This window comes from Petaurus breviceps, unplaced genomic scaffold (assembly GCF_028583685.1).
Source record: "Petaurus breviceps papuanus isolate PSGF00001 unplaced genomic scaffold, PetGlider_PUasm1.0 128, whole genome shotgun sequence".
Taxonomy (NCBI): Eukaryota; Metazoa; Chordata; class Mammalia; order Diprotodontia; family Petauridae; genus Petaurus; species Petaurus breviceps.
Window position 1 is genome coordinate 12,553,028 of NW_027185664.1, and position 26,329 is coordinate 12,579,356.

At 36.2% G+C, this 26,329-nt stretch overlaps 1 protein-coding gene across 1 annotated transcript in view; it reads right to left on the reverse strand.

Moving 5' to 3' along the window:
* The window catches only part of DCC (DCC netrin 1 receptor), a 1,052,419-nt gene that overhangs the window by 995,668 nt on the left and 30,422 nt on the right, over positions 1-26,329 (reverse strand). Inside the window, exon 3 of the mRNA XM_069102085.1 lies at positions 3,400-3,720. Within this exon, the coding sequence (XP_068958186.1) occupies positions 3,400-3,720 (321 nt within the window). The remainder of the gene's footprint in view (positions 1-3,399; positions 3,721-26,329) is intronic.

A 26,329-nucleotide genomic window follows, 5' to 3' on the forward strand; every position in this document is an offset into this window, starting at 1 on the left:
TATTTTAGTCATTTGATTTTATATCATATATAAATATCATATATATATATATATATATATATATATATATACTTCTAGCTTTTTTGATTGTAGATAGATTAGATAGATAGATATAGAGATAGATAGATAGATAGATAGATAGATAGATAGATAGATAGATAGATAGATAGATAGATAGATAGATTAAAAAATCTATGGACTCATACATGTGACAAACAAATCCAACAAATTCTCATAAGGAAAAAAAATGAATTAATTCAACCATTATCTGATGTACAGTGACCCCAAGTAATTAGAGTGACCCAAGCTAAGGGGAAAAAAGAGAAGTCTTTATTTTTTTGTTTTTCTCTAAGTCATGCTGCCTGTCCCATTTTATCATCTTAATCAGAACTATTTATTTCTGTTTATGGGTCGCAAATCATGGGTTACACTGCTTCTGATTCATATGATAGGAGATTTAAAAGCTCATGCTGTCTATGTTGGTACACTGCCCAATTAAGTGGTGCATAAATAGTAGGCAACATGTTATATTGCATCTTTGAATAAGATGTTACACTAGGAGGCAGCTCTCTGGTTCTCTTCACTGCTCTTGTTCCCACTTCAGCCAAGTGCACTTTTGCAAATACTGAATGTCAGATTCTGCAGAGCTCTTCAGAAATTCCTAGAAAATTGTATGAAGAGCACATGGCAAGTTCTCTGCATAAAATATGTTGACTGATTAAAGACAGATTTCACTTGTCACGTTTATTTGATTAAAAAAATTAGAAAGTTCAAGTAGAAAATAGTCTATTACAAGATTTTAAAAGCAGACTTTAAAAAGGTTTTATTATTTTTTTTTTGCTTTTTGGAGGGCAGTTGGGGTTAAGTGACTTGCCCAAGGTCACACTACTAGTAAGTGTTAAATGTTTTAGGATGAATTTGAACTGAGGTCCTCCTGATTCCAGAGCTGGTGCTCTATTCACTGTGCCACCTAGCCATCCCTAAAAAGTTATGTTGTGCAATTTTCACACATTAGGGCAGTTTGTCCAGAGCAAATCTGGCTGTCACCTATTAGTCATTTATTAACTGCGAATGCCTTAAACTGAGATTAAATTAGACCAGTAGTTTGTTTGTTTTTTTGAGGAAAATCTATCCCACCACCTCCACCCATTCCTCCTACATTCCAGTAGTTTGACAGGCTTAACCTCTGCACGTATAACATTGATGAATGCTGTGTTTCCAAACAACATAGTGAACATCTAAACTGCTGTGAACAGCCCTATTGCCTCCAAATGATATAATCTAAGATGAGATTGTAACTCAATGGCTGAATACTTTACCCTCCCTTTGCATAGAATACTATAGCCCAAGCCTTTTTATTTTAATATCTTGCAGGAATGCAATCTTTATACATTTCTGTCTTTGAAAGAGAGGCCCATAAAAAACTGAATCTCGATTGCAGTAAGCATGAAACCATATCAACCCCACATCAGGACATTCTTATGTGATATAACATCCTGATTTGCTTTTTGATGTTGGCATTAAACAGCTGCACAAATTCATTCTGTTTAGCAGAGATATTCAGGCATCATGGATAACTGATCAGAGAGATCTAAGAGAACAGGAAACTGGATGGAGTGGGAGTGGAGGAATGTGATTGCAGTATTCCTCACCTCCTTCTGGGCATTTCTCGGTAACCCCTCATGCATATCACTTGGACAGGTCATCATTAATACACAATTTCAGTCCTTTCTACACATTCTGCTCATCATTCAGGAGGAAGACACCCCTCACTCATAGAAATAAGCTGGACTGGAGCCTTGCCTTTCATTTCCACTCATCCCTATACTTGCCCTTTACACATATGTTGTGTACTCACTCTTCTTTACCATTAATAATCCAAGTGAGTCTGCTGTAAGGAGGCTACAGAAATTAATGGGTAGGATTTGTGTACAAATGAAATTACATTTAAAAGAATAGCTAGGGCACATGAGAAAAGAAAAAGTGGAAATAGGGTCACATGTTGGCTTAGATAAGTGTTAGGGAGAGGGTTCACACACAATCCTATTCATTTTTTTCCTTCTAGTGCCAGAAGGTAGCTTATTTGATTATTCTAGGTAGCTTGGTAGTGTAGGATATAGAACACTAGACTTGAAATCAAGAAGATCTGATTTTAAATCTATTTCAGGCCATCCCAGGGAGGACACTTACCATCTATATCTAAGTCTCTGTTTCTTCATATATAAAATGATGACAATAATATCCCCTAGCTTACATCTCCACTATGTAGATAAAAAAAGATAATGTATGCAAAGCAGTTGACAAATGCCATGGTACTATATAAATGTCACTATTTATTAAAATTTATTAAAATATATTGTTGTTGTCATTGCCATTGTTTTAATATTAACTAATGGAACCATCATTTTCTCTCCACTGATTGTGTTCTAGAGAAAGTGAATTATTATCAGGCTGCCTTTTTCAGAGGGTAGGAATGTGGGAGACAGTGAATGAAAAAGCAGAAACATAATACCAAAGCAATAATTGGTAGTTTGAAGTGTGGATCTGTCCTGGGTACTGAAGTTAAGGATTTTAATTCCCAACTGTCTTCTAGGAGTTGTTACTGTTTAAGCAGTTGGAGATAAACCCAATTTAAAGCAACCACATGTAATGTTATTATCCTGTTGCAAATGGGCCAACATGCATAATGAGAACTAGAATATAAGGTTAGCTGAAGATAGCCATTTACTTCCCTGAACTCAATTCATTCCTTTTATTCCTGTGTTGGCCCAGTTAGTGCCTTTTTGTTCACCAGACAAAAATTAAAGTCTAACTTCAGGTGAACACAACTTCATTATAGAAACACTGGCCAAAGAGTGATTCATCTCCTTGTTGGCCTGACACTGCAGTGCCCAATAGAGATAATTATGAGCTGCCCTCTAACAAGAAAAGGTATGACAGAAATAGCAGCAGATTGCATATTCCAGGAATTTTAATGTGTTGTTGGCTGTGTCTATGTTACTGCAAATCTTCCATATAAGAAGAAAAAGAGAAATAAATCATGCTGTCATCCAGATCTTTAGTCAAAATATTGCCCATCATTAGAGTATTTGTAAGGATTCTTCAGACTAGTGGAAATCTCCACCCTTTATCTCTTTATTGAGATTTCTGTAAATACCTTCATTACCACAGTTATTATTAAAATAAGCCTCAAAAACCCTTAAGATGAAAACTAGTCTATCTAGCAAAATACTTTGTTTAAAACTTTCTTCCCTGTCAGATTTTATTTGAGAAGAAACAATGAACATGACAGGCCAAACATGTATTTCTTTATTTTCCCCCATATTGTAAAAACTATCAAAAGTTCTGCAAAAATTCTTCTTGGACCTCCAAAACCATAGAAAGAAGACAGTCACCTACCTGCTACTGAAACTTTAGCTGTTCGACTGATGATTGCCCCATAATCTCCTAGCGATGCTTCACACTGGTATAGACCCTCATCTGGTTTATGGTGCCTAGAGTGGACTATATTTTGTATTAACAGGGAGCCATTTGCCAGTTGCTGTTTCCGTTCATCCATTGCTAGGGCTAAGTGGGCACCATCCTTCTTCCATTTGATAACTGGAGCTCCTTTGTCAGATTCTGCTGAGCAGTTCAGAAGCACACTACCTCCCCTCATGGTAACAGCATCAGAAGGCTCTGAGAGGAACCGGAGGGATGTAAAACTCTTAATCTGGGAACCTAGAATGAGAAAAAGAGGGAAATGATTTTACTGATGCAGATATCAGAAAATATTTGTAATAGCAAAACATATAGTTGGTCCTATTGGATCTCTATTTGGTACCATGGCTAATAGTCAATATGTCCCCAAAATGTAAATATTTAAAAAATATACATATTTTTTGTAATCAAGGAGAAAAATATGTCCATAACAGATGCTAGTAAATCAAATGAAATATTTGAAAAAGAAAAAAATAATACAAAAGTCAAGAATTCAAACAAGCATATATCAACATTTTACATCATATCAAGATGAAGTCAAAATGCATACATGCATTAGATATAAAGGCTGATAATTTAAGTACACTGGGAGAGCAAGTAATAGTTTACCTTTCAGATTTATGGAGAATAGGAGAATTTATAACCAAACAAGAGATAGAGAATAAAATGAAATACAAAATATATAATTTTGATTACATTAAATTGTAATTTTTTTGCACAAATAAAGTCAATGCAACCAAGATTAGGAGGGAAGCAAAAAACTGGGGGAAAAATTTACAACCAGTGTCTCTGGTGAAATGAATCAAATTTATAACAATATGAGTCATTCCCCAAATGATAAATGGTCAAAGCATATGAACAGGCAGTTTTCAGAGGAAGAAATTAAAGCTATCTATAGTCATATAAAATGCTCTAAGTTACTATTGATTAGCAAAATGCAAATCAAAACAAATCTGAGGTACCATATCACACCTATCAGATTGGCAAACATGAGAAAACAGGAAAATGAGAAATTTTGGAGAAGATGGGGGGAAATTGGAATAATAACATATTGTTGGTGGAGTTGTGAACTGATCCAACCATTCTTGATAGCAATTTCGAACTATGCCCAAAGGAAAACCACTCTATGTATACCCTTTAATCCAGCAATACCACTCGAAGTCTTGTTTCCCAAAGAGAGCATACAAATGAGAAAAGGATCCACATGTACAAAATTATTATTAGCCACTCTTTTTATAGTTTCCAAGATTTGGAAGTTGAGTGGATACCCATCAATTGGAGAATGGCTGAACAATTTATGGTATATGAATGTAATGGGATACTATTGTTCCATAAGAAATGATGAGCAGGCAGACTTCAGAAAAACGTGGAAAGACTTACATAAACTGATGCTAAGTGAAGTGAGTAGAACCAGAAGAATAATTACACAATAACAGCAACATTGTGCGATGACTTTGGTATGGTCTTCTTTGCTTGGCAATGGAAGGATCTAAGACAACTCCAAATGATTCATGGTGGAACATTCTATCCACATTCAGAAAAAAAGAACTATAGAGTGTAAATGCAGATCAAAGCATACTATTTGCTTGCTCTCTCTATTTCTCTCTTTCTCTTTTGATGGTTTCTCCCATTGGTTCTAACTCTTCTTTACAACATGATGAATGTGAAAATATGTTTAATATGAATATATATATACATATATATATGTGTGTGTGTGTGTGTGTGTGTGTGTGTGTGTGTGTGTGTGTGTTTAGCTTGTATCAGATTTCATGCTGTCTTGGGGTGGCGGGAGGGTAGGGATGGGGAAAAAATTTTGGAACTAAAAATCTTAGGGAAAATGAATGCTGAAAACTAAAAATAAATTTATTATTTTTTAAAATCATATAAACATAAGTGTAACTACATACCTAAGTTATCCAATAAATGAAAAATTGATCAAGAAAAATGGTATTATATATGTGCAAGTTCTATAGATCTTTACGGTTTGTAATTTTTTTCACAAAATCTCTGAGTAGTTTAGGTATTTTTCTTATTCTCATTTTACAGATGAGGAAACTGAGGCTTAGAGAGGTTAAGAGGTATATTTAAGTTTGAGGGATTTGCAATGTAAATTGCTTTATACCCTTACTGTCTTTGCAACTTTGGATAAACCTATTAGGTCTCATTTTTTTTATAATGTGTTATAAAAAACACATTATATACACTCAGTAAAATACAAACTCCATGAGATCCAGGACTAATTGTTGAAGCAACCAACATAGTTCTGTAATTAATGTGTTTGATAGAAATTTATCTACATTATTAGTCTTTTTCAGTTCCACATCATATTGGAAAGAAAAAAAAAATAGCAGATCATGGTTAATCCATTTTGGGATCCATTTTGAGTTCATAGTGTTCCCTAACAAGTCACCCTCTTCCCATTGTATATATATATTTTAGTGTATTATTTGTGCCCCTAATGTTGACAACTGCACTTTTGCACTATGAAATTTATGAATTATTATGGACTACTATTTTTTTTACCTAGCTAACCATATGTCATGTTTTTCATCCAAAAGAGTATCTGCAACCTGACAAAAAACTGAGATTAACTACAAACCTAGAAAGCTTCATTTTAATCACTGAAACCATTGGTAAAGCTATTAAATAACCCCAGACCAACAGTACTTACTATTGTGGACACTAGTACTGTACAATTGGAATTGGCAGTATTATTAGGGCTTGTTCCATCTAATTATGGATAATCTCATTTCCCTGTAGAAAGAGCACCTGACTTTATTACTAGCCCTGACAACGTGTCTTTGAGTAAGTCATTTAAGATCACCTGGGCCTTACTTTCCTCCTATGGAACATGAAGGAATTTGATAACTAATGACTCTAAGATCCCTTCCAGCTCTAAGCATCCATGATTATTAGCTTGTGGATAAGACTGGTACATGGAGCACATTCAAAAGCTCTAATGAAATCCAGGCAGATTATGTCTATTGTTTGGTCCTTGTCCATATGGTCTCCTACTTTACCATACAAAGGAAACCAATGTAATAGACATTAAAACCAGACTGTGCCAGTTGAAAAAAAATGCAGAAGAAAGCCAAGTTCTGAATTCCTCCCATATCAGGGCAACTCACCTGACAAGTGTCCACAACTTTCATGAAAGTAGTGTTAATAAAAAAGAAACTTCTGATTAAGATTGTCTGTATTTAAAAAAAAAGCATTTATTTTTTTTTGTTCTCTCTAAGTTGCATTTTTAGACCACAACTTTATGTTGGACACCTTATTTATGTGACAGAATGCACAATACATTTCCACACAGCTGTTTATGACAGCATGTTAATGAGTCTATGTGCCCATTATCACAAGTAAATAATCCACTTAGTCTGAAGCAGGGAGGTTATGACAGTTTGCAGAGCTGCAAGTGTGGAACTTAGGGAAGTTAAATAAAGATTAACATTCCTTTAATACAGTTCATTTACAATTGGAGCTATTTGTTCTTCTTTTAACAGCCACATTTAGATTATATAGTTTCAAGGAAATGGCACCTCATTGCCTAAGTAACCTCTCTCAGCTCAGAAATGGAAGAAGGAAGAAAGAACTCTCACAATAAATTTAGTTTCTTCTGTGACAGACTAGAGGAAAAATGAACTTAAGCAGGACAAACCCTAAGTAAACACAGTGAAAAAGATAAAGTTCATCTCTTGTGCCATTTCCTTGACATTAGGCCCCAGGAATTCAATGCCCTCATGTTGCTTAGGATATCTAAGGTGGTATTCCACCAAGTAGAGCAGCAGCTAATAATTCTTGTGTCTGAGAATAATTCAACTGGGAACTGAGTAAAGAGAATAAGAGAGGAATGGCCTGCCCTTTAGAACATCCAAGTGCCAGCAGGAAGCAATGGAAGACCAAGAAGGGAAGAAAAATGATAACATAAAATATTACCAGTCTTGCATTTTTGCCAAGGCCTTACTGGATCCAAATATCCATAGCCTCTTAACTACTTTGACCCTTTTTCTAATTTCTAAAATGAGTGAGCTAGTCTATATGAAGTATAAAATCCTTTTGTCTTTTAAATCAATTATCCATATAGTCACCACAAAAGAGTTTTAGAATAGTTGTAAAATGAAGGGGTTAGCCTAAATGATATGTGAAATCCTTTTTAGGTTTAGATCATATGAGTAATAAATGGTAGCACAAGAAGTAAGCAATAGGAATTTTGGAGAGGTGAAAGAAGTTAGGTCTTTCAGCAAAATCTTTAAGATAATTCACATACAAGAGATTACCTTATTCAGCAAATGATAGAAAAGCTTTCAGAATTTGTACCATGAAAAACGGATTTGAAAATGTCACTATGCAACTGCCTAGGACACTTATCCTTTTGGGTTAAACATCAGAGTTTATATCCTAATTATAGATAAATAGTTCTCCTTCAACTACCACATTATTCCACCCCCCCGCCATCATTTTTTTTTTGTTGTTGTTGTTTTAAAGGACATACATCTCTTTTATAAGATTTGTTCAGCACTGGACAGCTCTCAAGTTTTTAGGCTTAAAGTCAGGAGAGCTCCGCTAAAGGATCTTTGGAAAGAAAATATTTTATCTTGCCTAACTCAAGTGCAAATTAAGGGGTATTAAGCCTCAATTTAATGAAAAATAGCATCTCTGGTAGGGGAAATTTCTGCAGTTTCTCCTAGACTCACAAAATGAAACTTTTTATTGTCATTTAGTTCACCTTCCTAAAATATAAAGACATCATTTAAAAGACATTATATGCAAGATTACATTTGAAATTTCCTCTATGGTCTGCAGAAAACATTGAGTATTTCAGAACATGACCTGTGAGTGCCAATTCTGATTGAGACTGAAATAGTGAGCATAAGGAGTGGTGGGAACTTTCCACTAATATAGTTATTATTTTATTTATAATTTTTGCAACATTATTTTTAAGCAAAAAAGAAATTGTTTTCTTCTTGACTAGATTGCCTAATGAGGATATAGGCAGGAGATTAAACTTTCAGGTGAATCTGGAGGAGATATTTATATCTTTGTTTTGAGTTTTCCTTGTATAAATAACCTTCTATGATAATGCCTCAAAGCATTAGTTTCTTCCAAATTTATGTTAATAAAGCACCTAGAGCTAGAGGAAAATATCTTTATGTGCTCCAGTAATTCACCCAAAGATCAAAAGAAAAAGAAGAATGTTTCTACCAGTCAGAGTCCCCTGGCGTTTGCCCGCCTTATCTACTTCTTGTTCATTTCAAAGGATACTTTGTCACAAAGACAAGTATTAAGGTGGGTTTTATAAAGTACAGCATATTCTCTAAGGTTTCAAGCTAAGCTAAAAGCATATGGAGCTAAGAATCCATCCTCAAGTCCCCAAATATAAAATATTCAGTTGTATAATATCAGAGTAACAAATGAAAGATTTAAAAAAAAGCTAAGAAAGGACAAAAGAAGTACATGAATGGGTCCTGGAAAATGCTATATAAATACCTCAAGGTCAAACAAATTCCAAATATCACTGTGGAATGGATAGTTGGAGATAATAAAGACAATCCTTTCCCTTCTCTCCTCTCCTAACCACAATGTCCCCAAACCATTGTACATACTGGAAATCTCAGCCAAGGTAGCGATTTCTCTTTAAGATCAAAAGAGTCCTTCATATATATTTAAAGTGCTCAGAAGAAATTTGTGAATGGTGAATCTTGGTCCACATACACTTGAGCAAAGGTTTTAGTGATGTTAATTGAACTTTAATTAAAAAAATAAAACAGGAAACATCTGGTAGTACAGTTAAAAAGGGTATTGAGAGCGTCTAGTAAGGTGTTTTAAAAAAAAATTAGTTCACAACATTCTGTTTCACAAGATTTTGAGTTTTAAATTTTCTCCCCCTCCTTTTCTTCCCCCTTCCTGAATATAGTATGCAATGTGATATAGGCTCAACATTCATATTAAACATATTTTCACATTAGTCATGTTGTAAAAAAGAATTATAACCAATGGAATAAATTATAAGAAAGAAGAAACAAAATAGAACAAAAGAAAGAGAGCAAATAGTATGCTCTGATCTGCATTCAAACTCCATAATTTTTCCTCTGCATGTGGATAGTATTTTCCATCATGAGCCTTTTGGAGTTGTCTTGGAACCTTTCATTGCTGAAAAGAACTACATCTATCAAAGTTAGTCACCACACACTATGGCTATAACTGTGCACAATGTTCTCCTGGTTCTGCTCCCCTCACTTAGCATTAGAGCATATAAGTCTTTCCAAGTTTTTCTGAAGGCTGCTTGCTCATCATTTTTTATAGCACAATAGTATTCTATTACATTCATATACTACATGGTGCTCAGTCATTCCCCAATTGATGAGTATCCTCTCAATTTTAAATTCTTTGCCACCACAAAAAGAGCAGCTATAAATATGTTTTGTGCATTGGGTCCTTTTTCCATTTTTGTGATCTCTTTGGGATACAGGCCTAGAAATGGTATTGCTGGATCAAAGGGTATGCACACTTTTATAGTCATTTTGGCATAGTTCCAAATTGCCCTCCAAAATGGTTGGATTAGTTCACAACTCCAAGTAGTAAACTGGTTTTCATAGTTCACAGTGTTCTGGAGGTTTATGATGACAATATGAGGAACTTATACTCAAATTTATTTAGTTACACCATAAGCAATAAATAATTTATCCATTAAGATATATATGTAGGCATATGTATGTGTGTGTATATATATATATACATACATACATACATCATCTTTAATAAGCATGTACATGTTTGAAGTATTGTAAATTTGTACAATTTGAAGTTTTTGAGAGGAAAGGTTATATCTGTAGTTATTATAAACACATAATACCTAATTCAAAAAGAGTATTATGAATAGCATATTATCACCCTTGGGTTTCATGACATGTTTTATTGTTGTGATTGTTGCCTCTGCTTCTGCTGCTATGGTTGAAAGTTGTTCACCAAAAAAATAAAAGTGAGAGTAACAGGTATAGTACATTTCCATTATTTCACATGTGAAGAAACTCTGGCCCAAAGAAGAGAAATTTCCAAAGACAGGAAGAAAATAAATAGCAAGGGCAGAACTTCCGTCAAGTCTTCTGTCCCCACGTCTAGACTCTTGTCACTACACTGCCCTTCCATCTTCATTAAGTCATCAGAAGGCATCTCCTATTATTTTATAGCAACTTTAAAGATAATTTTAAGCATGAAAGAAGGGAGAGTTAACTACCTACAAAAAACAAAAACAACAAAAACTTGAGGACAGTCACACCAATAACCCTACAGGAAGGACATAGGGCAATGGAGTAGGAGGAGTCCTCATGTTACTTTCATGGTAATCACAAAGGACCTGCAAATGCTGGGATAGGTATTGGAAAGAAATGCCCATGTGGGCATGTGACAGAACTCTTCTTTCCACAACCTCCTTATGTCTCTACCTAGTTCTACATGTCACCGGAAACTTTGCTTAAGCTTATTCAGATTTCAGTTGAACTGTGGTAGATGATAGATGGATACATAGATAGGTAATATGGATAGATATTCCTTTTTAAGTTTAAAAAGCTTTCCTCACAACGACTTTGTGAAATACACACGGCAAGTATTACTAAATTCATTTTACAGATGAGTGTATCTCAGAGAAAAAATGTAATTTGCTCAAGTTTAGAAAGATTAGGCCTCCAAAATAGGTTCATAACTCCAAAATCTCCTGTTTCCACAATACAGAAATGTCTTTTTGAATTATGAGTTTAAGTAATTTGAATGGTCATTCATCTAGAATGGAAATATGAATCTTTTTTTTACCTTTTAAAGAACTAGTAAATGATGCCAGCAAGGAAGCTTAGAAATACAAACCCCAAAAGACAATTCAGAGGAAAAATAGAAGGATGACTTCTGAGTTATTCACTTTTTAGAAAAGTCCAAGGCTCAGGAAAAACAACTGGGGACTCAGGGAGTAAAACATACATATGGCTCAAATTACTTGTCTCTGCCAAACTGATACAGAAGAGGAATTCCAGAAAGTCTACAATCCAAATACTAGTGAGAAAAAAAGTGAGTTTTGATTCAGGATCCGTTAATTTTAACATGACTAAATATCTGTAAGTGGGAGGTTACTGATCCTGATTTATTCTTGGCACAAAGGCACTTCTTGTCCTCTTTTCCTTACAAGGTTGATAGCAGAACGCTAAATACAGATACAAGATATGTGGTTCAAGTGTCAATCCCCTCAAAAATTTTTCTCCACATTCACATGGAAACTTGGAAGCAAGCGTTCTGAGCACATGGGCATCATCCACAAAGCAATGGTAGCATTGTAGAGATCTGAGACATTTAGGGCAAGAAGTTTCTGCCATAGCCAGCTTCTTGAGTGTCCTCTAGCTAAATCCTATGGTAGAGAAGAGTGATAAAGGAAGGGATCATGGAAGGTGCTAACAACTCCTTATCCTTTTGCTGCTTCCAGAACCAAATCATAGCACCACCTTGTGATTCTTTTATTTGATATGAGGTGAAACCTAATGGGATTTTTCAGCTCAACAGGTAACTTGGACTGACCTTTAGGTTATCATTCCCTGGGCCAGACACAAAATTAACACTTAAAAGATAAACTTTGATGTGCTGCTTAATCTGTGCTTACTTTTAAACATTCCAACTCCATCTCTGACTGTGTCAAGACAATCTAGCATCTTTTCCAAGCATTTTGTATCAATAATTCTCACTGTAGAAGAAGCAATTTTATAGCATTCCATCAGGCCATCCCTGAAGGTGTACTTAACATATTCAAAATACTGTAAATAATTGAACAGTTTTAAAAAATAAATTTAGTCACTGAAATATTACATTTTACCATTTCATTTAGGAAAAAAAATCAAGACATTAAGACCACATTAGAAAATAATGTAAAATAATGTGAGGCTTATTATGACAAGATTATTGAAGCCTTGGGGGGGACTTGAAAATGGCCATAGTGCTGGAAAAACAGTAGAGAGGAAAAATGACAATGTATAAGATGGCAGCCACTGCTGTTGTCTCCAAAGTAGTCAGTCATGCCCTTTTAACAAAGCCACAGAGTACCCAAACAGAATTTACTGATAGAAAGGAATTTAAGAGATTTTCTATAAATTAGATGTAAAATTAAAAACAAAAAAAATCAAAAGGGACTTAATCAGAGAGAAAAAATAGCCTATTAAATATATATATGAAGCTGGTTTAGAACTAGCCAGACAGTGGGGGACAGAGGAGCTCAGGCAAGGAGATTGAGATTTTTGTGAGTAAATATTGATCTTGTATTGGCTTGTGGGAAGGCTGAAGGATGCTGTGGCTCTCAGTGTTATTATGGCTTCTGAATATCTTTGGTACTATGATGGAATCAGCTTACTGGTTTTGGGATTTGGTTTTCTGGTGTCTAAATAATTCTTTCAGTTCTATCTCTATCTGGAGAGTTTGGTATATTTTGTGATCGAATGTCATGCAATACTTATAGTCACAGTCTTTATAGTGATTGTGGGAGATGTAAATATTACTTTGGTGCTACACTACCATAATGAAAGACAATGAAATCTGAGGAATTATTCTTGTTTGGTATTTGTCCCTTGATTCTTACACAGGATAGCAGGAAAAAATTCCAAACTGTCATGCAAGTTTGGGCAAAGTTTGACTTTTGGTTAACTTTGTTTATTCATGTGGCCATGTTTAATATATATTTTACAATTGTGCATAATCTATACCCACCTGAAAACTAATATTTTCCTGCATGCTTTCCTTGATTATGATTACCTTTGATTTGGATCCGTTTTATCTGGTTGGAAGTAGATATATTTAACTGAGAAAAAAACATGAGACTGTGTGTGTGTTTGTGTGTGTGTGTGTGTGTGTGTGTGTGTGCAGAGTTGTGGGCGCTGGGGGAGGGGAATCGCTTTCCATTTGTAGCTTGTTTTCCTTTGAACTCCACAGAACATGATTCCCCAATCAGGATAAGGTGATCACCTGAAATTTCTGTTCACTCAGAATTAGATACTCAGTACCATCCCAACTATTCCATTCTCTTCTTTCCTCTGATTAGAAGGTTGGAGGGTAGATCTCAAAACTCCTTCCAAAGTCTTCCTTTATAGAAAACTGGGATCTGGACTTTCCATATCACTCTCCATTTTATATCTCCAACACTACTTCATTTGAACTCCAGGAAATATGGAAACTGTGGAATATACCTTGATTTTCCACTGTCCTGCTTTCTGGCTTACTTTTGTATCTTGTCTTCCCTCATTTGATTGTAAGCTCCTGTAAGGGTTATGGGATTTAAAAATCTTCCATGCCCCATTGGACTTGCTGACGTAGCAGGAAGGGGCAGAGCAAGAGGAAGCGGAAGCCAAACCAGAGTTCCTGCGGTGGCTAGCAGTGGCGGCGACCGAGGCAGCAGAGTCAGTGGCAGTGGAGGCTCGAAGCCCTTTTTGAGTCAGCCAGAATTTCTGCTAAGGACTCCTGCTAAGGACTGCCAGGGGCCAGAGCTGCTGGGAGCATGCTTCCTGGACACTGGGTGGTTGCTGTGAGTGGGGAGAGGAGCACCTTTGCCTGAGGTAGCCTGTTCTGTTTTAAAGGCTTGAGAATGTGGGTGCTTTCTACTTTATCTACCTCTGCCAACTTCATAACTACTCTGATGGCTTGTACTTTCTGGTTTTTGGACTCAGTCTTTTGGTATTTTAATAAATGTTCCAGCTTATCCCCCCATATAGCAAGCCTGATATATTTTGTGATGGATAATTGCATCAGCACATCTGTAATTTCCATAGGCATTGTGAATATTGCATTGCTGATATAGCTCCTTGAGGGCAGACTTTTTTTTCTTTTTTTTTCTTTTTCTCATTTTTATCCCTAGTATTTAGCTCAGAGCTTGGCATGTACTAGGCACTTCATAAATGTTTTTTGAATTAAATTGAATAGCTCTTGCAAAATATCAGAAGGTGGAAAAAAGATCATGAAATCATAGAATCTCAGAGTTGGAAGAAACTCCATTAGTCATATAGCCCAAACTGTAATGCATCAGGAATTCTATTTATATTAACTTGAAAAGGGTTTATGCAGTCCCTGAGTAAAGACATACATAACGATGATACTCATTTTTTTTTCAGAAGAAGCTTTTTCACTTTTTTTTTCTTTTTGGAAGCTGAGTCACACTTTCTCACCTAGGCCTGAAGTGAAGGAGTTACTCATGGGCCTTATATCCTTGTTGATTAACATGGGAGTTTTGAACTCCTTTGTTTATAACCTGGGCTAGTTTGCCTGTCTTTAGACAGCTTGGTATCAACTCCCTGCCACCCTCTCACACATACTTGGCAAGAGCTCACCATAGTGGTGGCAAACAGTGCAAACACCCAAAAACTTTTGGCCTTGCTGCAGTTCAGAATTCCTGAGCACACATGATCCACCAGATCCCCTTGCAACTGGAATTATAGAAATGTGCTACCATGCTTGACTATTCAACTTTGAGGAAACTGATATATTGGAAACTTTTTTTTCAATCAGCTTGTATTTGCCTTTCTGACACATTCACCCACTAATCCCAGTTGTTTCTTGCTCAGTTAAGAACAGTATTAAACCTTCTCCTGCATAATAATCATCAAATATGTAAATATATACATACAGCATGTCTTCTCTCAGGCTTCAGGTTAACTGCCCCAATTTCATTGACGGTACATGACATGACATGTTCTCTTTTTCTTCACTTCTTCTGGGGCTCCTCATTTTGTTTCTCCTCCTACATGTCTGCCCACTCCTTCTCAGTATCTTTTATTAACTACAAAATCACCAATAACTTCATAACACGTAGTCTTTTCTAAGCACAGAGGTTTCTTGACCTTTCTGTAGCATTTGACACTGTCTGCCATTAATTCCTCATTTAATAGTTCTTTGTCAGAGGCAGAGTCAAGATGGCAGAGTGAAAGCAGGGACTCATCTGAGCTCTCCCACAAATTCCTTCAGGTACCTCTGAAAAGTGAATCTGAACAAATTTTAGAGTGGCAGAATCCACTAGGAGACAGAATGTGGAACATTTCCAGTCCAGAACAACACAGAAGGTTAATGGGAAGGACCTGATGCACTGGATTGGGGAATTGCAGAGAACATGGTCTGCACCGTCCCAGAGCCAACTACAACAAAGCAGGAGTGGGCCGCAGCAGACTGAATTACCAATGGCAGTGACAATTCACAAACCTCTCATCATGGGACTCAGGTCTGTGGGAGTTAGGTGAGGAAGAAGCTCAGGGCCTGTAGCAGAGGCAACAGCTACTCCTGGAGCTATCAACCAACAGACTAAACGTTTGAAAGTCACTTACTTGAACTTCTGGGAGTCAAGATGGCAGAGTAAATCATAAATGCTCTCATCTCTCCCTTATTAACCTTAACAAACCTAGAGAATATTGCCCCAGTAGAAATCCTGGAATAATGGAGCCAACAGAAGGGGTACAGCAGTCTTTTAACTCAGAAAACTAGGGAAATAAAAAGGAAGGGTCCCTCTTGCTATGGCTGAAGGAAACTAGTGCAGGAAGGGAGGCATTCCAGCAAGAGCCACCTCAGTGGACCAGAAGGAGATCCTGCTACCCTGGTGGTGTGACCAGCAAGTGCCAACACCTGGACGCCAGGCATGCCTTAGCACAGCCAGGGGAGTTGGAAGACACCAGGGAAGATGGGCATCCACCAGTGGCTAAGCCTACCTGTGCTCTAGTACAGCCCTATTGGAGGAGGCCACAGAACACAAAGTCTGTAACCAGGCCCCTACATCCCAGCAAAGGAAGGATGGAATAGAGTCCCCTGTGCTCCAGAAGCAGAGATTCACTTTAAAAGTCAGGCAAAAAGGCCAATGAACAAAAGCAAATTGGAAAAGCAAAAAATATAGATTTTTAAATATGAATTCAAAAGAGGACAGCATTGACACTATACCCACATCTGATAACTCAAAAGGGGCTTTTATATTTTACGTATATGGGTCTCAAATAAAAACATTATTAGAAGAAATCAAGAAGGATTTTAAAAGTCAAACTAGAGAGGCAAAAGAAAAATCAACCAATTATTTTAAAAATATAATTAACAAAATGGAAAAAAAATCCTGAAGAGAATAACTGCTTAAAAAGTAAAATTGGCCAAACTGATAATGACATACAAAACCTAACTGGAGAAAATAACTCCTTAAAAGGGAAAAATGGTCAAATGGAAAAAGGAGGTAAAAATGCTAACTGAAGAAAATGTTTCATCAAAAATTAGAATTGGACAAGTAGAAGTTAATGACTATGAGGAATCAAGAATCAGTCAAACAAAATCTAGAGAATGAAAAAGTAGAAGAAAATGTAAAATGTCTCACTGGAAAAACAACTGATCTGAAACCAGGAGAGAGAATCTAAGAATTATTGATCTAACAAAAAGCCATGACAAAAAAAGATAATGGACAGTCTCTTCCAAGAAATCGTCAAGGAAAACTGGCCCAAAGTCCTAGAACTAGAAGGCAAAATAGTCATCAAAAGAATCCACCTATCACCTCCTGAAAGAGATCTAAAATTGAAAATGCCAAGGAAACATGAAGCCAAATTCAAGAATTGTCAGGTCAAGGAGAAAATACAGCAAGCAGTCAGAAAGAAACAACTTAAATATTGTAGAACTATAGTCAGAATCACACAGGATCTTGCAGATTCTACATTACAAAATCAGAGGGATTGGAATATGATATTCTGTAAGGCAAAGATAATAAATAACCAAGGATCAACTACCCAGCAAAATTGAGCATAATCTTTCAGGCAAGGAGATGGACATTTAATGAAATAAGGAACTTCCAGATCTTCCTGATAAGAAAACGAGAGCTCAATGGAAAATTCGATCTTCCAATATACAACTTAAGAGAGGCATAAAAAGGTAAACAGGAAAAAAAGAGAAGGAAAAAAAATCTTGTTATTCACTAAGGGAAAACTGTTTATATCCCTACATGGGAGGATAATACTTGTTAATCTTGAAAATTGTATATTTATTATGACATTTAAAAGGGATATACATAGTTAGAGGGTGTGGGTATATATTAACTGATGTGATGATAATAAACCTAATTAAGGGCTACAAAGCAATTGTAATGGGAGAAGAGGAAAGGAGGAGGCAGAAAAGGGTGAATTACATCATATGAGGAGGAACAAAACATCATAGTAGAGGGAAAGGCACTGTTTGAGCTTTACTCTCATCAGATTTGATTCAAGGAGAGAATAACATACTCATTTTAAGTATAGAAATCTAGCTTGCCCTACAGTCAGTATGAGGGGATAGGGGATAGAAAAGGGAGGAGGTTGTTAGAAGGGAGGGAAGAAGTAGTAAGGGGAAAAGGACAGAAAAAGGAGGGGGACTGATAGAAGAGAGGGTAGAGTGAGGGAGGCGATAGTCAAAAGCAAAACTCTTTTTAAGGAAGAGAAGGTAGAAGTGGGAAAGAATATAAATAAACAGGGGTGGGGAAAAATAGAATAGAGAGAAAGACACAGAGAGTAATCATAATTGTGAATGTGAATGGTATGAGCAATCCCATAAAATGGAAGTGGATATTAGAATGGAATAAAAACCATAATCCTACAATATGTTGTTTACAAGAAGCACATTTGAAACAGGGGGATATACACAGGGTAAAGGTAAAAGACTGGAGTAGAACATATTATGCTTCAGCTGAAGTTAATAAAAAAAAGCAGGGTCTCAATACTAAATGCAGACAAAGAAAAATCAACAATATATCAAATCAAAAGAGATAAGGAAGGAAACTATATCCTGCTAAAAGGCACCATAGACAATGAAGCAATATCATTACTAAAGATATATGCCCCAAGTAGTATAGTATCCAGATTCTTAGAGGAGAAATTAAGGGTATAACAAGAAGAAATAGACAAGAAAACTGTATGTGTGGGACCTCATTCTTCCCCTCCCCGAACCTAATAAATCTACCCTCAAAATAAATAACAAAGAAGTTAAGGAAGTGAAGAGAATTTTAGAAAACTTAGGTATGGTAGAGCTCTGGAGAAAATTGAATGGTGACAGAAAGGAATATACGTTTCTCTCAGCAGTACCTGGCACATACACAAAAAATGGCCATGTAGCAGGGCATCGAAACCTCACAGTACAGTACAGAAAAGTAGAAATACTGAATTCATCTTTTTTCAGATCCTGGTACAACATATACATACACACACATGTATACATATATGTGTGTGTATATATAGATATAAATATATTTATTTATTTATTCCTTGGGTGAACCCTGATTATTAACTCAAATTCACACATCAGAAAACCACTGCCTTGTTAAAAAGAAATGCTAGGGAAGGTGTTCTAGCCATATCAGATCTTAAATTGTATTATAAAGCAGCAATCATCAAAACCACTTGGTTCTGGCTCAGAAACAGAAAGGTAGATCAGTGGAATATGTTAGGTACAAAAGACAGAATAGCTAATAATTATAGCAATCCAATGATAAATCCAAACATCCCAGCTTCTGGGATAAGAATCCACCATTTGACAAAAATTTCTAGGAAAACTGGAAAATAGTATGGTAGAAAAAAGGCACAGACCAAGCTCTGACACCATATAGCAGAATAAAGTCCAAATGGGTACATGATTTAGATATAAAGGCTGATACTATAAACAAAATGGAGGAAGAAGGAATAGTTTATCTGTCAGATTTGTGGAAAATGGAGGAATTTATGACCAAACAAGAGATAGAGAACTTTGTGAAATGGAAAATGGATAATTTTTATTACACTAAATTGAAAAGTTTTAACACAAACAAAGCCAATACAACTAAAATCAGGAGGGAAACAGTAAACTGGGGAAAAAATTCTTACAACTAGTGTCTCATCCTGAGTGAAGTGAGCAGAACCAGGAGCACATTATACAGAGTAACAGCCACAAGGTGCAAGGATTTATTTTGACAGAATTAGCCCTTTTCAGCAAAGCAAGGACCTAAAACATTTTCAAAGAACTCATAATGGAAAAAAAAAACCTATGGAGTTGGAATGCAGAGTGAAGCAGACTATTTTCTCTTTTGTTTTGTTTTTCTTTCCCATGGTTTCTCCCGTTCATTATAATTCTTCTATGTAACCTGATTAATGTGAAAATGTGTTTAATAGAAATGTATGTGTAGAGCCCAAATCATATTATATGCTGCCTTGGGGAGGGAAGGGGGAGAAAGGGGAAGAAAATTTAGAAGATGGATGTGAATGTTGAAAACTGGAAAAAAATAAATTAATAAATTTTAAAATAGTTATTTGTCACTCTACTGCTTTGACACTCTATTCTCAATCTCTTTCTTTCATATCTTTGACAGCTCTTTCTAACATTCCTTTCCTGTCTCCACTATAGCTTCCTCATTTAGCCTTCCCACATTTAATATCTTATTCCCCAAGATTCTCTCCTTGTTCTCTTCTTTCCTCTCTCTCTCTCTCCATTCTCTTAACAATTCCATCCACTGTAATGTTAATGGAATCTGAAGATCTTCCATGCCCCTTTTTATCATCAAGTAAGCAGGTACTTAATACCTTGTTTCAGCTTAACACCTTTTTAAAGTTATTTAATTAACACAGAAGTAGTTACCACCTTGGGAGGAAGTTTGTAACAGGAAGGAGCTGAACAGGGAGGAGCAATACTATATATAAGGAAAATTCCAGCTGGGAAAGTCAGAATTTCTCTCAGTGAGCATATGGAAGCTGGAGCTTCTGCTGAGACCTTTCTTCTGGGAAGTTCTGCTGAGAGTTTTCCTTTAGGAATTTCTTCTGAGAACTTCCAAGAACCAGGCTGAGGAGCTAACATGAGTGAGAGAGGAGGATCCTTGCTTGACTGAGCCTGTTCTTGGCAATGCAGTCGTTCACTGCATTAACCATGTGTACCAACTTTGTAGCTACTGTAATGACTTTGGCTTTCTGGTTCTGGGACTCAGTTTTCTTGTATTTGAATAAAGGCTTTGGTTCTGTCCTCCATATGGACAGTCTGTTACATTTTGTGATTCACAACTACACCAGCATATACAGCCACCATGGGTGTTGTGAATATTGCATTATTGTTAAATCACTCCCATGCCATGAATTAGAATATGCATACAAATAATTAACAACCTTTTTTTCTATCCCTAACTTCTCCCTAGATCTTTAGTTTTGTATTTTCATGCCCTTGTCAGACATCTCTATGATAATAATCTGTACAAACATGAAACTCAAGATTTCTAAAATGGAATTCACCATCTTCCCAATCCCATCAACTAATTTGCCTCTTTAGCTAGTTCCTATTTCTTCTGATGTAGAAACATCATCCCTTTTGGGGGGGGGGGAGGGAGGAGTGAACAATGGTACTTCTGTTGAAGGTTATGATTTGTGGTTGAATTTTGTATTTTAATTGGTTATCTTCGGTTCTCAAGTTCTCATATCAGGTCTCTTTTCCTCTAATAACTTATTAGCTTCTAGGTGGTTCTAGGGGGAAAAAGAATAAAAACAGGATTTTCATTTGTTCAGACTCCATTTCTTTTACTTAAAAGACGTATTCTTTTACTTATACCATCACACTATTTAATAGTTATTTGTTCATTCAATTCTTCAACAGAAATAATTGATTTCATAACTATGTCACTTGAATAGATCAGTTTACTCTTGCCTCACTTTGACCACTTATAATATTGGGTTCTTCTTTTCTTCAAAAATTTGCTTTGACTGATGGGCCTTTCCTATTTCTCTCCATTTCCTCAGGCATTAGTGCCAACCCACCACCGAAAAAAATACCTCCTTTTTTTTCTGTGTATAACTTACATATATATATATATATTTGTACATTTTCCCTCCTATTCCTCCCCATAAAATTCTCAAAGGGATGAAAAAAATGCACATCCCTTTCTTGATTAAGTGGATAGTTTTAAGTATAGAATGTTGCATCTTCTGTTACACTCATATTAAATCTCTGCCTGGATAATTTTTGTTGTTGTTATTGCTGTTGTTGATGTCAATTAGACTATCTGGACAATTAATTGTTCCAGGGACTCTAGCAGTTTCATATTTGAGAGACAGACAGATAGAGAGAGATGATAGACGGACAGATAGATAGTTAACATCATAAAAGTAATTGGAGCTCTTTAAACTTCATGGAAATCCCACTTCCTTGTAAGTCCAAAGCCCTTCCCCCTCTGATTGAACATGCCTCCATTGCAAAGGTGGAGTAAGGGAAGAAATCCTGAACTGAATTAAAGCTATATCTCTGCAGAATACTCTTGCTATGCTCTAGTTAAGTAAATTAATTTTCTTAAATGTTATAGTCTACATGCCTGGACATAATGAAAGGTCATACTCCCCCCAAAAAAAATATAAAAAAATGGAACAAATAAAAACCAAGGGAACTTGAGGCAGCATAATATAAAGGAAGAAGCACTCAATTTGAGGTCAGAAGACTAATCTCTTCTTACTTTTAATATTTACTCCCTGTGAGATGATGAACAAACATGTTCACCTCTTTGGGAGTCAATTGCAACAGTAAAATGTAGCAATTAGAAGAGATGACCTCAAAAATACCTGTATGTATATAAAATTCTAGAATTCCACTTAGAGATAATATCCTCTCCCCATGAGTCCTTTTATAATATGAAATATTATAAATATTGTTTTTAAAAGTTTAGATTCTTATAAGGCATGTTATTTGAAAGTAAAACACATTTTTCATCCAAATATAAAGGCCTCACTCCTGCTTTGAGGCTCTTGCTATACAATAGCATCTTTTAGGGAACTTTATATCAATAGCCCCAGAGAATTTGAAATTTTGCTTTAAAGACCAGTAACGGAAACGCAATTTCAAGCTGAAAGTTTTGGAGATTTTACTCATCCTTCTCTCTATTTTTAAACCTCTTGCTAAATTCATAAGTATAGAATCATGTAACCCATGTGTAAAGTGAGAAGTTAATTTTAGGGTGAGTGGGGTGAAGGGAAGGGATGGAGGGAGGCCTTGAACTCTGATTTCCTTTGGATGGGTAATTTTTACTGGGAAAAATCTCTGCAAAAATGCAGGTTGACTACCTAGCTGCTCCTTGAAATCTTAGAGACTTCTTTCAGGTACCAAAAGATTTAATGACTTGCCCAGAGTCATAATAATAAAAAGTGTTGAGGCAGTAGTGTGTTGGTAAATATTTAGCAGTTGGCTTTCTGAAAACAAAAAGTTAAATGAATTTTATTACATATTAACATTTTCTTTAACATGTTCTACAGTCTAGACAATCAATAAGTCCAGAAATCAAAGCCTATTTGGCAGTGTTAACTGATTTTTGAAGCGTAAATGGCGGGTTTGAGAATGGTTCTACTATACTCCTGGCACTGAAGTAAGATTCGAGCCTAACTTTTTATGTCCCCTGATAATTCACTGTATTCCCTGCCTCTCAAGAGGAAGTACTGCTAGATTCTTATTGTTCTCCCATAATAGAATATAAAACACTTGAAACAAGTTCTCTTTCTATTTTGTCTTCAATTCCCCAGTACCTAACTCAGGTACTGGTTTTTAATGGGCAGGAACTCAACCTTTGATTGTACTGGCTTGTGGAAATCCCAAGTGAGAAAACTCTTTCTACTAATGCAGGATCTTCTCTTATATTTTTAATCTTAGAAAATTGCCCCAAACTCTGAGAAGTAGTGACTTGCTCAGGGTGACAGAGTTAGTATGTTTCACATGTAGGATTTGAATGCAGGTCTTTCAAAGTCCAAGACTATCTCTCTATGATGACAGTCTGACACATAGTCAGCAAATGCTTATTAGTAGGTTGACTGATTGGTGCAAAAGATCCCATGTGACCCTGAGCAAGTCACCTTGCTTCTCTGGGCTTCATTTGTTCTCATCCCAAAAATGAGTGGATTGGACTAGCAGAATGCTAGCAACCCGAGCAGCTATGATATGCTCTATTCCAAATTTAGAAGAGAGTTTATCATATAGAATGGATTCATTGTAATCATCCTACACTCAGTTTATCACAGGCAAGGGCAACACAACAAAGAGGCCCAGTGACTGCAAGTGCCAAAGGACCAACCACCCACCTCATTATCCATAAAGTAGAGAGACAGTCTAATCTTTTCACTTGAAGATAAAAGACTGCAGAGGTCACTCTGCCAACACGACTGCCTGTGCCCAATCTGCTTATTATGATTCATGAGCAATGAAGTATGATCTTTGGGAAACTCTTATGAGAAATAAGAAGGATTGAGTCCACAAAGGTCTGACAAGTCTGGGGAAAACCTTAAAATAGAGTAACTTTACAAGTTGACATTTCTGCAGGAAGGCTGATGGGAGGGACCTGCACTGATAGAAGACTTAGATTATTAAGGGGACAATTTTCTCAAATGGAGGCCAAATAGTGGTTTTTCATGAAAATGTTGTCACCCTTCTTGTTGTGATGTTGACGGTATCTTTTCTACATATGAACAGTGAGTGGTATATACCCATTCCATGAATGACAAGCAAGAGGTCAATCTACCATGATAAAAAGTACATGAAGTTTTCAAGGAAGCATCACAGGAAAGGGGAAACTGATCAGGAATTAAAGATCCATTATTGCATGACAAATGGAGGATACGCATGTTAGTGGAGGCAGCATTGGTCTAGGAGTCAGGACACCTGGTCGTCTCTGCCTAAGCCTATGACCTTAGTCTAGTCACTTGTCCAGCTTGACTTCAATTTTCTTCTCTCTCTTAAAAAACAAACAAACAACACCTGAACTGGATAATTTCTAAGAAGTCTTGCAATACAAATAGACTTTAAATCTATGGTCCTTTATTCACTCGTGGACTGGTCTTAACAGGAGATAGAGTGAAAAATGGAACCATAGAGGTTAGGGAACTAAATTTAGAGTCAGAAAGACCTGGATTCAAATTCTGCCTCCAAAACTCATTTGCTGTGTAAACTGGGCAGCTTGTATAGCTACTTTGGGTCTGTAAAAGGAAGGGATTGAATATGGTCTCTAACTTCTCTTCGAGTTCTAAATCTACAATTTGTTGATCTTAGGATAGCTTATTAAAAAAAGATACCTCTCTTCTCAGAGGCAGCTAGACAGAGTGATGGACCTGGAATATGGAAGACTGAGTTCAAATCCCACTGCATATATGTACTATTTGCATTAAACTGAGGAAATGACAACATCTGCTTACCTCAGTTTCTTCAAGTGTAAAAAGAAAATTATAACACATCATAGGATTGTTTTGAAGATTAAATGAGATATTTATAAATTGTTTAGCATAGTGCTGTGTACATGTCTGTTTCCTTTCTGCCTGCCTGCTGTCTTTCCTTCAAATAAGCTCAGAAATTCATAGTTACATTGAAAGGATCAAGAACAAAAATTCTTTTTTTCCTCTCGTCCTTTCAAACTATCTCTGTAAAAATAATATACAACCCCAGTGAGGCATATAACCATGAATCATGAAATGCCAAGACCTCTGAAGAATTCAAAGTACAAGTGATTTAGAAGGGCATAAACTAAGTGCAGGGTGGGGATCATTAGACTGCAGCCTGTCTTCAATAATGAGCTGAGCTGTGAGCAAGAAATGATGTAAGCCTCTCACCTAGAAAATGTATCACTGGAAAAGAAGAAAGACGAGAGAGACAGAGATAGAGAGACATGTGGAGACAGAAAGACCGAGATAGACAGACAGGGTTTCCTATTCTGAGTTCTGTTATGGTACCTGTACAATGTTAAAAGGCCCTGAGGAAGGCCACTAGCTCATTGTATGACATGGACAAGAATTCCCCAGGTAATGGTATATCTAAATCATGAGATCCATCAATGGCCAGTTACAGGAGGCCAAAACTTGATTGCAGTATGAAAGAAATAAATCACAACTGTGCCTATGAAGTCCACTTTGAATCTGTTATGTGATCTCAGTTGTGTCCTCATTGTGAACATGTATCATTTTACTCTTCCCTGATTGACTCTATTCCTCTCTTTAGAGTGTCCATTCCAAGTGTTCTATGTTCATGTAAAGAAATTTCCAATATTTGTCATCATTCCCCCTTACAAAAGGATCTCATTTCATAGTTGATTGAAAAAAAGGTCATCCATCATGAGCTCCATTTCTCCAAATATGTGCTTTAAATCACAATAAAGTTATTCCCACATTGTTACCCCTTTGGTCTAACCTCAGAGGAGATTCTATTCCTCCTCCTTGGCAGTTGAAACTTCTCTACTGGAGCCATTGCTCCTAACCCTTCCTTTCTTTTTGAAGAAATTGCCCTTTTGATCATCCCTTCTCTTTTGCCATAAATATCTCTACTTCTGACCTTTTGCACAGTCAAGCTCTTCCATTTCTTCACCTTCATTTAACTTCTCTACCATTTGCCACTAGATTTATGATCCCAAAAACACTTCTTTTGGAGATTACATTGATTGCTAAATCATCAGTCCTCCTCACTGAAGAGTGGTTCTTCAACATGTCTTTATTATGTAATAGGTATATCCCATTTATTAAAGAAATGGCTTTCCCTATATTCCCTAGTCACGTTATGTGCATCCTTCAGAAATTATATAGCATCTTTTCTGCTCAATCCATCTTTCTAATGATTTCATCCAAAGCAACCCAATTTCCTGTTAACATTTAGTCTAGGACTTTATTTTGTAATCATTTGTGTTATACTGTCTTTCTTTATGGGATTATCTCTTTGCCTCCAAAAAATAAAATAATTTAATCCCTAAACATTAGGGATAGCTGAAGCAGTATGGCACAGTATAAAGAGTGCTGAATGTGGAGTCATAAGGCCTGTGTTCAAATCATGGCTCTTCTGTATAGCCTTTGAAAAGTCTCAACCTCTTTATATGGAACCCTCAGATTCCTTATCTTTG